This window comes from Gorilla gorilla, chromosome 4, assembly GCF_029281585.2.
Source record: "Gorilla gorilla gorilla isolate KB3781 chromosome 4, NHGRI_mGorGor1-v2.1_pri, whole genome shotgun sequence".
In the NCBI taxonomy this organism is placed as follows: Eukaryota; Metazoa; Chordata; class Mammalia; order Primates; family Hominidae; genus Gorilla; species Gorilla gorilla.
Genome location: NC_073228.2, coordinates 63,918,259 through 63,933,986, shown reverse-complemented (window position 1 = coordinate 63,933,986; position 15,728 = coordinate 63,918,259). Strand labels below are relative to the sequence as shown.

Below are 15,728 nucleotides of genomic sequence, written 5' to 3'. Positions count from 1 at the left end.
CTTTTAGTGACAGGGCAGCAGGAGTCAGAAGGTCTGAGCTAGGCAGTGGATTTATATGGATATCCGGATACTGCCTTGCTCTCCCCTATACAGCAGACTAGTCAAGAGCTGATGGCCTGAGTTCAAGTCCTGGTGAGTCACTTAATACCTGTGCAACCTTACACAATTTGCCTAACTTTAACCTCTCAGTAATGCAGTTTCCTCACTTTAAAACAGATTGTTATGATCCTTCAAAGGGTTGTTGAGAAAATTAAATAAGTGAATATATGTAAACACTGAGAACAGTGCCTAACCTACAGTGAATGTTAGACGTGATCCTCACCTTGCCAGAACTTTTCATGCCCTTCCCCCAAGGCATTTCTGTTTAGCTCAGTCTTTTTTTTTTTCTTTCGAGACAGGGTCTTGCTCTGTGTCCCAGGCTGGAGTTGAGTGACATAATCAATGGCATAATCACGGCTCACTGTAGCCCCAACCTCCCAGGTTCAAGGGATCCTCCCACCTCAGCCATCCAAGTAACTGGGACTACAGGTGTGCATTACCACCTCTGGCTAATTTTTGTATTTTTTGCAGAGATGGTGTTTTGCCATGTTGCCCAGGCTGGTCTCAAACTCCTAGGCTCAAGCGATCTGCCCACCTCAGCCTCCCAAAGTGCTGGGATTATAGACGTGAGCCACTGTGCCCTGCCTTGGCTGAGTCTTACCCAGATCAATTAAACACCACCTAGGGCACGTGTCTACACTATGCACCATACTGAGCGCCACAGATAACACCCAGCGAACACCCGGCAAACACCGACATCCTGCCCTGGCCCAGAGTCTGTGCAAAGCAACCGGGCTGAGTCGCACCAGGGCAGAACGCCATGCCCTGATTCTGGAGAACATATGGCAGGAGATTAAGGGAGCCCGAGGGGTGACCCAGGTCTAAGGAAATAGTTTCCCAACCAAACTAGAACCCACAACTGAAAAAATAAGCTTTGCTAACACTGTCCCCTGTATTTAACAGAACAGAAGCTGTTGCCAAACACCATGCGGGACTCTTGAATTGGCTGCCCCCCATCAAACTGCACAGCAGAGGTGGGGGCCCTGAAAACTCCGCTCTTTCGCAGTGGCTGTCTGGCATGGTGGGCGCCCTCAGTGCTGCCAGATGCCTGGGGCACAACCGTACCCGCTGCCCAGGACTGACAATGGAGGCGCCAGGCTGCCTGCCCAGGCAGCAGGAGAGCCCTCACCTCAGCTGGGTCACCAGTCCCCACCGTCCCCCCAAGACTGCAGTGAGTAGAATACAGCAGCTTAGTGCAGTGGGGTGGCGGGAGCCCTGCTGGCAGGCAGCGCGTGCCTGTGGTTTCTGGGAAACGCTGTAGAGATTTGCAGCATTTTTAAAATACTTGTGTTCCCACCCACCACACACTCCCCTTCACCCTACTCCCCACTCACCCCCAGTCAGGGTGTTTGCATATCTGGTATTTTCCAGAACCATTCCAATGTAAATAAGAGAGATTAGAAGGGAGCAGAGGGCAGGGTGACTTGGGGTGTCAGGGCAGGCAGGAAGGGACCATGACAGGAAGAGGCAAGGGCAGCCTACCTTTAAGACCCTGCCCCTGCACCAAGGCTCCAAGCTGTGCCCACAGAAGCAGCCATGACCATGTCATGTACCCATACTCAGGTCAGTGCAGCCTGGGCACTGTGCCCACCACCCACGGGCTGGATGGCCACGGTACTCCAGGGCTGCAATTCATCGAGCATCTCATAAGGAAGAAGGCAGAATGGTGCCTCCAAGGACAGAGAAGGGAGCCCTGGAAATGATCTAGTCCACTGCTTTGCCCTGACAGTCCCATGCATCCCACTAATCCATGATAGACAATCCCAAAGACCTTTCACCCACCACTTCCCATGCCCTTGACACCTGCCCCCTGCCCCCAGCCCTTCATTACCTAAAGGACTTAGATAGGGTCCCTCACTGAGCCCTCAAGCCAGGATTCTCACATGGCGAGACTCAGATGCCAGGGGTGCCTGAAGCTTTGGCACAAAATGAAGAAAAATTTCCTGTTTTTTTTAAAAAAAACAAAACAAACAAACAAAAAAAACAGAAACAGAAACCAAAAACCCAAAGCAAAACAAAACAAAACAAAAACGCTCCAAGGATCACTTGCAGTAAAATCAGGAACAGAAGCATTGTAGAACACTGAGCCAGGCAGCACACAGCTGCTCCACCACCACCAGAAAGCCCTAGGAAAGCCCAGTGCTCCAAACCCGGCCTGGCAGACCTGGAGGCAAGACCATTTTGAGTCTTCCCTTGGAATCCTGCAGGCCCCACTCCTGGCAGCAGCCAGGTACCCTAGGGACAAGGTTGATGAGGCTCATACAGTTTCTACCCAGGGGTCTAGGGCTTCCCCTACAGCAAAAGGGCTCTCCTGTCCTTCTCCCAGATGCAGGCAACCCTGACTTGCCCATCTCCTGCAGGGCCACCAATGGCCAAGCCTGCAGGCCCAAGAAGCTGGCCTCTAATAAGCTAGAAAAGGATAGGAAGCACCCAGAAGGCCATCTCTCCCTTCAGATGGCTGTCTGTAAGGCTAGGGCTACAGGAAAATCCAGACGAAAGCATCAGAAAACCTCAGGAGCAAGGATGGGTGAACACTAGGATGGATTCATTAAAGAAGCTGCAAAATTACCCTCCCAGGATGGCTTTAGAGACTGGGCACAGGGAAGGGAAGGGTACTAATGTTTCTAAGCATTTACCACCTGCCAACATCTCACATACGTGAACTTGCCTAACATAAACATGCTTACCTTATATAAAGACCCACAAAATATACAGAATAAAAAGCAAGTCTCCTTTCAGCCTGCAATTCTATTCTGCTTCTCAGAGGCAACTGGAGTGAATTCACTGGGTATGCATCTTTCTCCAACTTAACCTTCTCAGCCTCTGGGAGGATAGAATAGGCCTATTTCATAGAGATCACAGGTCACCTTCACCAGAAGGCCTCTCCTGATTGCCCCCCACTTCCCCCAGGCAGAACTTCCTCCTGCCCCACTGTATGCCTGCACAGACTTCTGCGATAGCAGCTTTGCATTTCTTTACTTAGGTCTATGCTTCCTCAAGGAAAGATTATATTTTGTTTATTTAATCCCCCAGTGCCAGCACAGTGCCCGGTCCTTAGGTCAACTTCATTAAATATTTGCTGAGGGAAAAGTGAACACTGAGGCTCTGAAAGGTTTGATAACTTTGGTAAAACCCGAACCCAGGTCTTTCTGGCTCCAAAGCCCATGCTCTTTCCACTGTAACATGCCCTCTCCCAAACCCACCTGAGCGTGGAGGTGGTTTACGTGAACATGGCAACCTCATGAGGAACCCGACAGCCTGAAAGCCTTTGACTAGAAACTCCACCCCACACACTAAAACCTCCAACTAGCAGCCTCACGGTCCACCAGGAGAAGTACCCCTACCACAGCGACTAGACTTGGCTGGGAGGGAGTGGTAAGCCTTCCTTTAAGACCCCCTCTCCCTTCCCACCACATTCTCAAAAGCTCAGGGAGAGCCAGGTGTAGTGGCTCACGCCTGTAATCCCAGCACTTGGGAGGCCTGAGGCAGGTAGATAGCTTGAGCTCAGGAGTTTGAGACCAGCCTGGGCAACATGGTGAAACCCTGTCTCTAATAAAATATACAAAAATTAGGCTGGGCTTGGTGGCTCACGCCTATAATCCCAGCACTTTGGGAGGCCGAGGCAGGTGGATCACCTGAGGTCAGGAGTTCGAGACCAGCCTGACCAATATGGTGAAACCCCACCTGTACTAAAAATATAAAAATTAGCTAGGCGTGGTGGCAGGCACCTGTAATCCCAGCTACTCAGGAGGCTGAGGCAGGAGAATCGCTTGAACCAGGGAGGCGGAGGTTGCAGTGAGCTGAGATCGCGCCACTGCATTCCAGCCTCGGTGACAAGAGTGAAACTCCATGTCAAAAAAAAAAAAAAAAAAAATAGCCAGGTGTGGTGGTGTGTGCCTGTAGTCCCAGCTTCTCAGGAGGCTGAGGTGGGAGGATCGCTTGAGCACATAAGCCAAGATTGCCCCACTGCACTCCAACCTGGGTGACAGAGCAAGACCCTGTCTCAAAAAAAAAAAAGAAAAAAAAAAAAAGAAAAATGCTCAATAGGCCTTGCTTTCTGGCCAGCACCTCTGGCTCTCCATGGCAGGACAACCACATTGGCCAGGGTTTAGCTGGGTGGGCTTTTCTGAGCTCAGCAGAAAAGTCCTATACTCCCAGATGCAGGAGGACATGCCTCGTCCTAAGGGACTCCATTTGTCCTCCCCTAGGATGGACCGACTGAGGATACAGACAGACTCGCCTCCTCCTCTCCCAGGCCCTAGTCTCCAGCCTGGCCTCTGCCCCTTCTCAATGGGCCTTGACTTTCCCATCCGGACTTATGGAAGTGGAGGAGGGAATTTTGATCCAACTGGGGTTCTGAGATCCTCAACTTTACCAACATCTCCCCTAACCTCACCAGACTTAGGAAACACTTGGCCTTCAGCAAACTTAAGAGTAACTGATCCAAATACAGATGCCCCCCAAGAACTTTCCCTAAGGAATCAAAGGGGAAAGAATGTAGCATCTTCCCAGTACTCTGGCGGTCACATGACCCCTCCTCTCCCTCAGGCCCCTACCATTGGGTCACCAAGACCCCAGAGTCTGACTCAGTTGCTCGAGTCTGAGATGGCTCTCCATCCCACTGCCTCTACCTGAGTCCAGGTCTCCATCCATTCTTCTAGGATCACAATCACTCCCTCACCACTCTCCCCACAGCCAACTTTGCTACACCCTAGAGCATGCTCCATAAGCAGGCAGAGTGATTTCCTAAAACCTGTTCCTATTGCTCCCTGATTAAATTGCTTCAGTGCCCTTTGGTTAAAGTTCACGTTCCCCAGCACGGCTCACAGGGGCCTCCATGACTTGGCTCCCGTGGATGCCTCCTAGTGCTTCTCCCAGCATTCCCTTCCCACACACCATCTCCCAGCCTTATTCCTGAAATATGTGATTCTCTCTCCATAACTTTAGGCCTTGGCATGTGTTTGTGACAGTGTTTCCCTTCCTCTTGCCTCCCCTTCACTCTTCTACTACCCAGATGTCAGCTTTCGCTGACCCATCCACAAGACTGGACTTGAAGCCCCTCTGCTGCACTCCCAGCACCAGGACTGGCCCCTGTGGTTGAGCTTCTCAGAGGGTACTGTCATGGTCTGCTACTGGACCATCTCTCCCGCTTACTATGAGCTCCTTGGGGCTGGGATTATGTGCTGCTCACCGCTGGAGCCCAGGACCTAGTATGCAGTAAGTGCTCAACAAATGCTTCCCTAATGGATGGGCAGGTGGAAGGATAGATGGCAGAAGAAAACGGTGTTCTCCCAGGCCTGCTGGTTGATTTCTACCAGGCCACAAGTCTACCCTACCACTGTGGCTCACCCCTGCTCCCAGCGGAACCTCATCTAGCAGCTACCAGGACACATGAAGGTGTGAACCCAGCATTCTGGACACACGCCATGTGAGAGGGAAACCCAAGGGGCTGTGTCTCCCTGGGGCCTTCTAAACAGGCCATGGAGAGGAGCCGGGGGCCTGGCCCCATCTGTGTGCAGGAAGATAACAGATGGCTAGTCAGCTCCCTCAGAGCTCCCTGGGGACAGGCAATGTGTGGACACAGTTGATGGATGGCCTGATGGCAGGGTGGCCAGCAAGAGCTGTCCCTGTGGGGCTACAGTCATCAGGGTATCCCTCCCAGGAGTCTGGAGGAGGCGGGAAGACTTCTCTTGGCGCATAACTGGGATTAGAACTGCTGCCAAGACAGGGAGTAGGAGGAGTAAAAGGAAGAGGAGGAGATACAGGCTGAGGGTACAGAAGAGGTGCAGCACCCCATGCCACTCCCAGCCCTGTCCCAGGAAGCTGGAAACGCTGGGCTCACCCTGGTCCTCTCTGCTTGTGGCATGAGTCCCCACCACCTACCTGGGTGAGAAAAGATATGGGCTTCTTTCAGCCCTATGTGTCTCCTTATCCTGCCACATGGCTCTAGGAGATGCATGGGGATGGGGTTTGCTACTGTGTCCTCTGGCAGATGAAACAGGCTGAGGCTCGGGGAAGAAGTCCTCTGGGCACCAGCTGGGCTTACCCCATAGGAGCTAGAGTGAGCCAGCATTTCAGGGATACCAGCTATAACCTGGAATCCACCAGGGCCTCCAAAGCTAAACCATCTACTTCCCCAGGGATGGGATAGCAGCAGATAGTTGGGAAGGGAAAGCTAGGAAAATCTGAGATGCCAGGATGATCCCTGTGCTATAAAGAGAAAACCAAACGGCATCTGGGATGCCAGGCCCAGGGCCCCACAGAGGCCTTGTTGTGGTTCAGCAGGGAGCTGGCAACAATCCCCTGGGGGATTCATTCTTTAAGAAGAAAATTCCATCTGTTAAAAGCAGCGTTAGCCTGGAAGAATGCAGACAGGCATGGCAACATGTTAGTCTTTGCTTCTGTTATTGTTTTTGAGACGGAGTTTAGCTCTTATTGCCCAGGCTGAAGTGCAATGGCTTGATCTCGGCTCACCGCAACTTCTGCCTCCCGGGTTCAAGTGATTCTCCTGCCTCAGCCTCCCGAGTAGCTGGGATTACAGGCATGCGCCACCACGCCCAGCTAATTTTTGTATTTTTAGTAGAGACAAGGTTTCTTCCTGTTGGTCAGGCTGGTCTCGAACTCCCAACCTCAAGTGATCCACCCGCCTCAGCCTCCCAAAGTGCTGGGATTACAGGCGTGAGCCACCACCACCCAGCCCAGTCTTTGCTTCTGACATAAAGACCCTTCCTTGTTCTTCCCTCTCTACCTCGTGGTTCTCTGAGTTCCACCTAACCTGGTGGCTAAAACATAGTAGGTGCTCAATGTGCGCTTCTGGAATGAAGAGTCCAGGTCTTCCACACAGGCCTCCTCCTCCCATTCACTACCCTTCCCTGACTAGCAAAGCTGCCTAAACCCAGCTAGCTCCGGGTTAAAGGAAGGCCTGGAACCCAACTACAGTGCTTCCTGACAGTCTGACCCTACCACTGTCAGCCCCTCTTCAGGCCCAAGGTACTACTGGGTTGAGTAGCAGCTGCTTCCCCTCCCTGGGAGAAAGCTGGGACCGGGACTCTGCCTGTTTCCTCCCATTAGCACTTCCTCCCATTTCTGACTTTGACACATCTGGCTGGTCACTTAGTACCAAAAGGTCCTGGTCAAGCAGCAGGGGCCAGATCTGGACGGTCCTAAAACCCACAGCTGGGAAGGGAAGATGGCCAGAGGTGGTCAACTTGTCCTTCGTATACTATCTCCAGGCAGGACATTCAAACTGCTATGTAGCCACCCTATCAAAAGACCCCTGGGATTAGTGAGCTTGATGCCCCATGGAGATCCGCTCCTCCATCTGATCTAAACCTCTCTGCTCCTGTGCCTCCTGCTGCTCTTTTTGCGTGGGCAGCTGGGGTCTCAGTGACAGTCAGGACATACTATCTGTGTAGGTTTTATCTCTCTTGCTTTTCCAGGTCCATGCTTTTTCTCCTTCCAGGAGAGGTAATAAAGACTCTTGGAGCCCAAGTGACCTTTACAAATCAGATCCAGTTACTCCCCTGCTTCAAACCCTTCAATAGTCCCACTTCACTGGGATGAAATCTGAATTCCAACTGTGACTTACAAGGTCCTCTATGATCTGCCCCTGCTTTCTCTGCAGCCTCACCTGATATTTCCTTGCTCACTCAGGGGCAAGAGGAGGCTCTGGCCTGAGGTCATCTTTCCCAAAGATATAATCATACCAGCTATACATCTCAGATGTTCCATGACGGCCCTAATTTGAAATCATTTGTCCTTTTTTATCCCCAAGATCTAAATACCATGGAAATATTGTATTTTACTGTCCAGATTGCCTCTTATATCTGGAAGTGACACATGTTAGCCTATACATCCCAATTTAGGGCTCAGGAAATGTGGTGCCCAAACCCCTCACCTGTCCTTGTAATGAAGAAGCTGAATACTTTCACGGTAATTACTAACCAACAGCAGAGCTCTCTCAAGGGCTCCAGGGCTGAAACTAAGGTTCAGGCAGAGCTTGGTCTAGCCCAGCACCCTTGAGAAAGGCATTCCGCTGAATTCAGTTAGGTCAATCCAACAGACGCAGAACACGGGAGGGAACCATAAAACCATGAGGCCTGGCCAAACTGCTCAGAACTCTACCGCAGTGAACCTTTGGGGACTTGTCCTCAGCTCCCAGACAAGGTTGAGAGACGAAGGTGTGACTCCTTTAATGTCCTTGTCTTTCTTCATTAGGTTAAACATGGTGGGGGTGCTGTTTGTAGGGGTGGCACCCCCAGAGGATTATGAGCATGGGGCACCTTCTCCTGAGTTCATGCTTCCCCACAGGCTCAGAGAGTAGCAGGGCTTCCCCACTTACACACTGCTAGGCTCTGATCGCAGCTCTTGGGTACCCCGATTACCCAGTCAAGCAGGAGGTGCCCAGATTCCTCATCCCTGCTTAGCCCCGGTGCCCAGGGAAGCACTCACATCGGATGGCTCCCTGCGAGGTCCCTCGCCGCTCCGCAGCCAGCTCCTGCTGAGCTCGCTGAGCTCTGGAATGGGCTGCACCTTGAGCCGCACGCTGTCCCCTGACTGCCGGATCATTTCCACAATCTCATCCCTGGACTTGTTCTCCACATTGTGCCCATTAATCTCCACCAGTCGATCTCCTGGCACCAGCCCCAGGGCCAGGTCCTTGGTGCCTGCACCAGGCTCAGCAAAGTGGACCACCCGCCGACAGGCCTGGCCCTCGGGGCCCCGATCCAGCATGGTTGTGCGCCGCAGGGAGAAGCCAAAGTCTCCAGTGGGCCGTCGTTGCAGCTCCAGCTCCCGGAGGGCAGGTGGGGGCAGGGGCACCACGGGGGGCAGGCGCAGGTCGACTGGGAACTTTTTAGTCACTAGCTCAGGGGCTCGGGATCGGTGCCCTGGTCGAGGGATGCCTGGGCCAGGATGCTGCACCAGCTGTCCCTCTAGAGTCCTCACCTCCACCTGTGGTGAGGGGGCGGCAGAGTGCTCTGAGGGCGTCGAGGTTTCTGAGGCGCTCTCATCCCGGCTACGCTGGGAGAAGGAAAAGCGCTTGACAATCATCTGTGAGTTCTGCTTGGCCAGTGAGCCGAACTTGGCTGCCCGCTGCAGCACCGAGCCACGGAAGCTACCCTCCTCACCCTTGAGGTCATCGCTGGAGCTGGCTGTGCTTAGGTGGCCCGAGTCCAGGATGACGCTGCCCCGGTTACTGTCGGAGTCAATGTCAGTCAGGTGCAGGTCAGAGCCGCTGGCCACCTTGATGGGGATGGGGTTGGAGATTTCCAGGCGCGTCTTGGATTCACGCTTGGAGGAGCGGTTCAGGTTGAAGAAGCCACGTCGCAGGCTCATCTCCTCCAGGCTCCGAAGTTCTGCCGCTGACATCCGCTCCTTTTTCTCCTTTTTCTCCTTCTTCTCCTTCCGCCCGCCATCTTTGTCCTTGTCTTTCTTCATTAGGTTAAACATGGTGGGGGTGCTGTTTGTAGGGGTAGCACCCCCAGAGGATTATGAGTGCTTAGCACAGGGCCTTGGTGCCCCACTTTGCTGCTGCAAACAGAAACACACAGAGAGAAAGGTTATTCGAACAGAGCCTCATGTGTCTCCAGTCCAGACATAACCAAATGAAACAGCTACTCCTCACTGGGTGCTAGCTATGTGCCAGGCACTCTGCTTTACCCAATATTGTCTCCATTGATTTAATCCTTACAACCCTTCTATAGGTAGTTACTATTATTACCCCATTTTACAAATAAGGAAACTTGAGGTTTAGATAAGGCGGTAAAAGCCCAGATTCCAAAAAGGCGGTAAAAGCCCAGATTCCAAAGCCTGTCATTTCCTTGAATCTTTGATAGACCAAGGCTTAGGTGTATCTGGAGGTAGTATGTGGGAGACCTGACCTCCTGGTGAGAGAATGCTTCAAACCAACCTGGGACCTGACTTAAGATTCAAACACAGGCCAGGCAGGGTGGCTCATGCCTGTAATCATAGCACTTTGGGAGACTGAAGCAAGAGGATCGATTGAGCCCAGGAGTTTAAGACCAGCCTGGACAACACAGTGAGACCCTATCTCTAAAAAAAATTTTTAAAATTAGCCAGGCATGCTGGTGCATGCCCACAGTCCTAGCTACTTGGGAATCTGAGGATTGCTTGAGCCCAGGAGGTCGAGGTTGCAGTGAACTATGATCACACTACTCCAGCTTGGGCAACAGAGTGAGACCCTGTCTCAAAAAAAAAAAAAAAAAAAAAAGATTCAAACTCAAAGGAAAAAGAAAAGGGACTCAATGCAACATCACCTCCCACAGACAATGTTTGTTTAACCAATAGACATCCCATTCTTTGGACTCTTTCCTGAGCCTGTTATCCCTAGAGTAGCACCCTTAGCCACCGCCTAACAGAAGAACTCAAAGGAACCAACATTTATTTAATGACTACCACTGGCTAGGCCTAATGCCAGGCACTTTACATGCACTATCTCCTCTGAACCTCACAGCATTCCTGCAAGGTAGATATCATTATTTCCACTGTACAAAGGAGGAAAATGGGATACAGAAAATTAAGTATATGTTAGTTGTCACACAGCTAATAAATGGTGATGTTGGGATTCAGTGGCAAATATTGTGTTCTTTCTAGGGCCTGGGTGACCAAAGTAAAGCAGCAAGAGAAGGAAGGGAAGTTCCAGACCAAACAGAGGATAGACAGCTGCGAGGTGGGGGTGGGGTAGGGTCCACTGGATAAACAGGATCCTAAAAAATTCACATCCTTTTCCCCAGACCAACACCTAAATATAGCCCCAGGAAGAAAACTGGTAGCCTGAAAGAAAATCCCAGCCCCAGGGTGTGTGCAACCTACCCACCAACCTACCCAACCCCCTGCACATCTAACTGGGGACAGGACCAGTAAAAACCTGGTGGGGAAGAGTTGAGAGAGTCTTTCTTGTTCTAACCAGCAGGGAACAAGAAGAAGAAATAGGCCATGCCACCTAATTGGAAATTAAATGACATTTTTTCTCTCTCTCTGAAAGCCTACCCCTCTGAGTTTCATACAGAGGATCTACAAGCTTATCCCTTCTAGTAATGGCCTCTTGCCAGGCCCTGCACAGGCCTTTCCTCTCTGTGTGCTCCACCCCTACAACCAAGCAGGGCCCTCCGGGATCCCCAGTCTACTGAGAGGGACCATCCTTCAACCCTGGTACAATGCTCAGGAAGGTATCAAGGTCAGAAATTCCCAAAGGCCGTAGTGCAATGGCTAATTGCTTCCCCCTGCCCAGCATCCTGACTTGTGTTGCTCCTGACATACCAACTCATCTCCTTTCTAGAGCAGTGCTGTCCATAAGAAACATAATTCAAGGCCAGGTGCAGTGGCTCATGCCTGTAATCCCCAATACTTTAGGAGGCTGAGGCAGGCAGATCACTTGAGGTCAGAAGTTCAAGACCACTCATGCCTATAATCCCAGCACTTCGGGAGGCCGAGGTGGGCGGATCACCAGAGGTCAGGAGTTTGAGACCAGCCTGGCCAACATAGTAAAACCCCATCTCTACTAAAAATACAAAAACTGGCCAGGCGTGATGGCACACGCCTGTAATCCCAGCTATTCGGGTGGCTGAGGCATGAGAATCACTTGAACCCAGGAGGCAGAGGTGGCGCGATCTCGGCTCACTGCAACCTCTGCCTCCCGGGGTTCACGCCATTCTCCTGCCTCAGCCTCCCAAGTAGCTGGGACTACAGATGCCCGCCACCACGCCCAGCTAATTTTTTGTATTTTTAGTGGAGATGGGTTTTCACCGTGTTAGCCAGGATGGTCTCGATCTCCTGACCTCATGATCCACCTGTCTCGGCCTCCCAAAGTGTTGGGATTACAGGCGTGAGCCACCGCACCTAGCCTTGAACTTGTTGGTTCTAAATGCTACATGCACAGTACCTGGGAGTTAGAAAACAGGAAATCTAGGGCCCAAAAGGCACACAGCCAGGGGCCTTGGCCAGGTAGGTCTGGACTGATTTGGGGTGGAGGAGTACCTGACAGCCAGCATTCTCTCTTCAGGGCTCTACTGTGACAAGGGGAGTCTCTCTCCTCCTGACTGTTGATGGGGTGTGGCACAGACCTACCATAAACCAAGATGTGGGGTCTTCAGCTGTTACTGCCCACCTTATACCTCACCCACCACTGCCTGCACCATCTTAAAGGGATGGTTTAGAAGATAACTCCAGGGGCACTTGTGGAAGAAATGAAGAAAGAAATCCACCTTGGGGACTTGGATGGGACAAACAAGAGTATCGTGGCCTCAGTTCAACCACAGAGAACCCAACTGACTAGAATGCTGTCCCACCAAGACACCCAATTCTCGGTCTATAATGCTTACCCAATCCTGGCTCTTTGCTGGGGGCTAGATCGCTGAGTAATATGAGTGGAAAGGATCTCCCAGAATTCTAGGATCTTTGGGCTGGAAAGGTCCCTGAAAAAGTCTGAGCAAAAGCTTGTTCCTCACTGTCATTGCAGCAGGCAGGACAGCAGACGGTCACAGCAGCAGCACAAGGGATGGCGCTGGCCAGAAGTTTCAGGAGATTTGGTATCTAGGCCTGGATCTGCCAAAAAATCGCTGGGGGACCTTGAGCCTGTCACTCTGCTCAAGGTTGAACTACATGATCTAGATCTCTTCTGGCTCTAAAATTCTAAATATCTAAGTCTCCTGTGGACACAGGTTAAATTATTAACCTTCTGCCAAAGGCACCCCTCTCATCCCAACCCTGGGGCCTTCAGAAAATGAGGCTATGCCAGCCCTTCCCTCACCACCCCTGTCCTGCCACCACAATCTTCACAGCTCACAAGGCACCTTTTCCCCACTGCCATCCCCATAATCACCAGGCCTGGCTGTGGACTGGTTCTCTCCTGAGTCTAGAGCTGCCTGGCTGCCTGCAGCCTCCCGTCCAGGATCAGATCTGCAATGCGACTGCTGCTCCATCGCCTTCTTGTAGACCTTGCACTTTCCGGCACCTCCTGGCCTCAGGTCCAAAGTCTCCAACAGCTCTGATACCACTACCTTCCTACCCCCTATCCCAGGCTGCAGTTTCCATCTGCCTCCCATTCCTCTCCTACCCTCTCCCTCCACTCCAGTAAAGGTAACCTTATAATTTTCCTGATCTCCTTTTCTGCGTTTCTCTCCTCATCATACTCTAAGAAGTTTTTCCTAATTTTAAGAAAAGGAAGGCATCTATGTAAGTTAGGGTATGGACCCGAATTATCTTGCTCTTACTATCCCCATAAACAAAAAGAAAGTACAATCTGTCAACTCAGCTGCTCTATCACTTTAAGAGAGTAAGCATCCCGAAGGCAATGACATTAACCTCAAATATACATCTATCTGTCCATCAGAGTGCATAAACAATGCTCATATTCATGCAATGGAATACTACTCAGCAAGAAAAAGGAAACAACTAAAGATACACACAATGGGGATGGACTTCAAAATCATGATGTCAAGTGAGAGGGAAAGAAGTCTTTGACAAAGAGCACATATGGGTATGATTCTCTTTATATGAAGTTCTAGTGCAGGCAAAACTAACCTATGGTGGGGGTAGGAGTGGGATCGCATGAGGGAACTTTTTGGGGTGATGTTCATGTCCTGTATATTGATAGCAGTTTGGGTTGATAAGTATATGCACTTGTCAAGTTATCAAATGGTGCACATAAGATTTGTGCGTTCAGCCAGGCACGGTGGCTCACGCCTGTAATACCAGCACTTTGGGAGGCCAAGGCAGGTGGATCACGAGGTCAGGAGATCGAGACCATCCTGAAACCCCGTCTCTAATAAAAATACAAAAAATTAGCCGGGCGTGGCAGCACAGACCTGTAGTCCCAGCTACTAGGGAGGCTGAGGCAGGAGAATCGCTTGAACCTGGGAGGCGGAGGTTGCAGTGAGCCAAGATGATCGTGCCACTGCACTCTAGCCTGGGAGACAGAGCAAGACCCCATCTCAAAAAAAAAAAAAAAGATTTGTGCATTCATTGTTTGTAAATATTCACTCAAAAGAAAAGAACTATAAACAAATATTGAACTCTAGTAAATTATATGTATGTTAAAGTATTTGGGGCAAAATATACTGATGTCTACATTTTACTTTGAGATGTGTAAAATTTTAAGACAGCTTGATGAGGTTGGGCAAGGTGGCTCACATCTATAATCCCAACACTTTGGGAGGCCGAGACGGGCAGATCGCTCGAGCTCAGGAGTTGGAGACAAGCCTGGGCAACATGGCAAAGCCCTGTCTCTACTCAAAATACAAAAAATTATCTGGATGTGGTGGTGCATGCCTGTGGGAGCTACTTGGGAGGCTAAGGTGGGAAGATCACCTGAGCCTGGGAGGTCGAGGCTACATTGAGCCACGATCATGCCATTGCATTCCAGCCTGGGTAACAGAGTAAGACCCTGTCTCAAAAGAAAGAAAAAAAAAAAAAAAAACCATAGCCTGATGGATGGATCAAGGGATACAGATGTGTAAAAGCAAGGATAGGAAGTAGAATCTAGGAGATGGAGGGCATTCATTGCAAAATTCTTTAACTTTTCTGAATGTTTGCAGGTCATTGTGATAAAATTTTGGGAAAAAATATGTATCTATCAGCCACTTCCTAAAGGCAAGCAACATAAAGATAAATAAGCCCAGTGTCAGAGCTCGGGCTTTGGATATCAAGTAACAAACCTGTGAACAAATCTCAGTAAACAGGGCCGGGCGCGATGGCTCATGCCTGTAATCCTAGCACTGTGGAAGGCCGAGGAGGGCAGATCACCTGAGATCAGCTGTTCGAAACCAGCCTGGTCAACACGGTGAAACCTTGTCTCTACTAAAAATAGCTGGGCATGGTGGCATGCGCCTGTAATCCCAGCTACTCAGAAGGCTGAGGCAGGAGAATCGCTGAAACCTGGGAGGCAGAGGTTGCAGTGAGCCGAGATCATGCCACTGCACTCCAGCCTGGGTGACAGAACAAGACTCTGTCTAAAAAAAAAAAAAAAAATTAAATAAAAATGAAAAAAAATATGAGTAAATAGCTATGAAATCTCAGGCAAGTCACTTAAGGCCTCCATGCCTCCATTTCCCCATCTATAAAAATGGAGATAATAATGGTACCTACCACCTAAGGTGGGGGAATTAAATGAAATATATTTAATTACCCTCAGAGAGGTACCTAATAGTAGCAGGGCACAGTTTTTGCCGTCTAAATGACACAGTAGAGAGGATAACAGAGTACACAAGTATGACTAAAATAAGTCAAAACCTTTGTACATGGAAAGTAAAGCCCAAAGAAGTGAAGGTAACTTGATAAGCACAAGGCCAAGCTGGATCACACTGGCTTAAGTCCAGAGGGCCCACGTAGCTAGTGCCAAGGATACTATGGACAGGCAATTTGTAGGGGCAGAAATACAAATGGCCATCAAACATGAACAGGTATTCAGCCCCCACAACATTCACAGACATGTGAAATTGAGGTATACTATTTTCAATTAGCAGTTTAGTAAAAACTATCAAGGTTGATAACATCAATCAATTAGGGCATGGGATGCAGGGAGTCTCATAAGTCTTGGTGGAAACACAAATTGGTAGGTTGGTGCAAAAGTAATTATGGTTTTTGCCGTTACTTTTTTTTTTTTTTTTTTT

At 50.3% G+C, this 15,728-nt stretch overlaps 1 protein-coding gene across 5 annotated transcripts in view; it reads right to left on the bottom strand.

Annotated features, from left to right (window-relative positions):
• MYO18A (myosin XVIIIA) overlaps positions 1-15,728 on the bottom strand; it is a 136,299-nt gene that overhangs the window by 84,186 nt on the left and 36,385 nt on the right. For all 5 annotated transcript variants that reach the window (XM_063706551.1, XM_063706553.1, XM_055388640.2 and 2 more), the window contains one exon: positions 8,551-9,630. In XM_063706551.1, coding sequence (XP_063562621.1) covers positions 8,551-9,549 — 999 coding nt within the window. In that variant the 5' untranslated portion in view covers positions 9,550-9,630. The remainder of the gene's footprint in view (positions 1-8,550; positions 9,631-15,728) is intronic.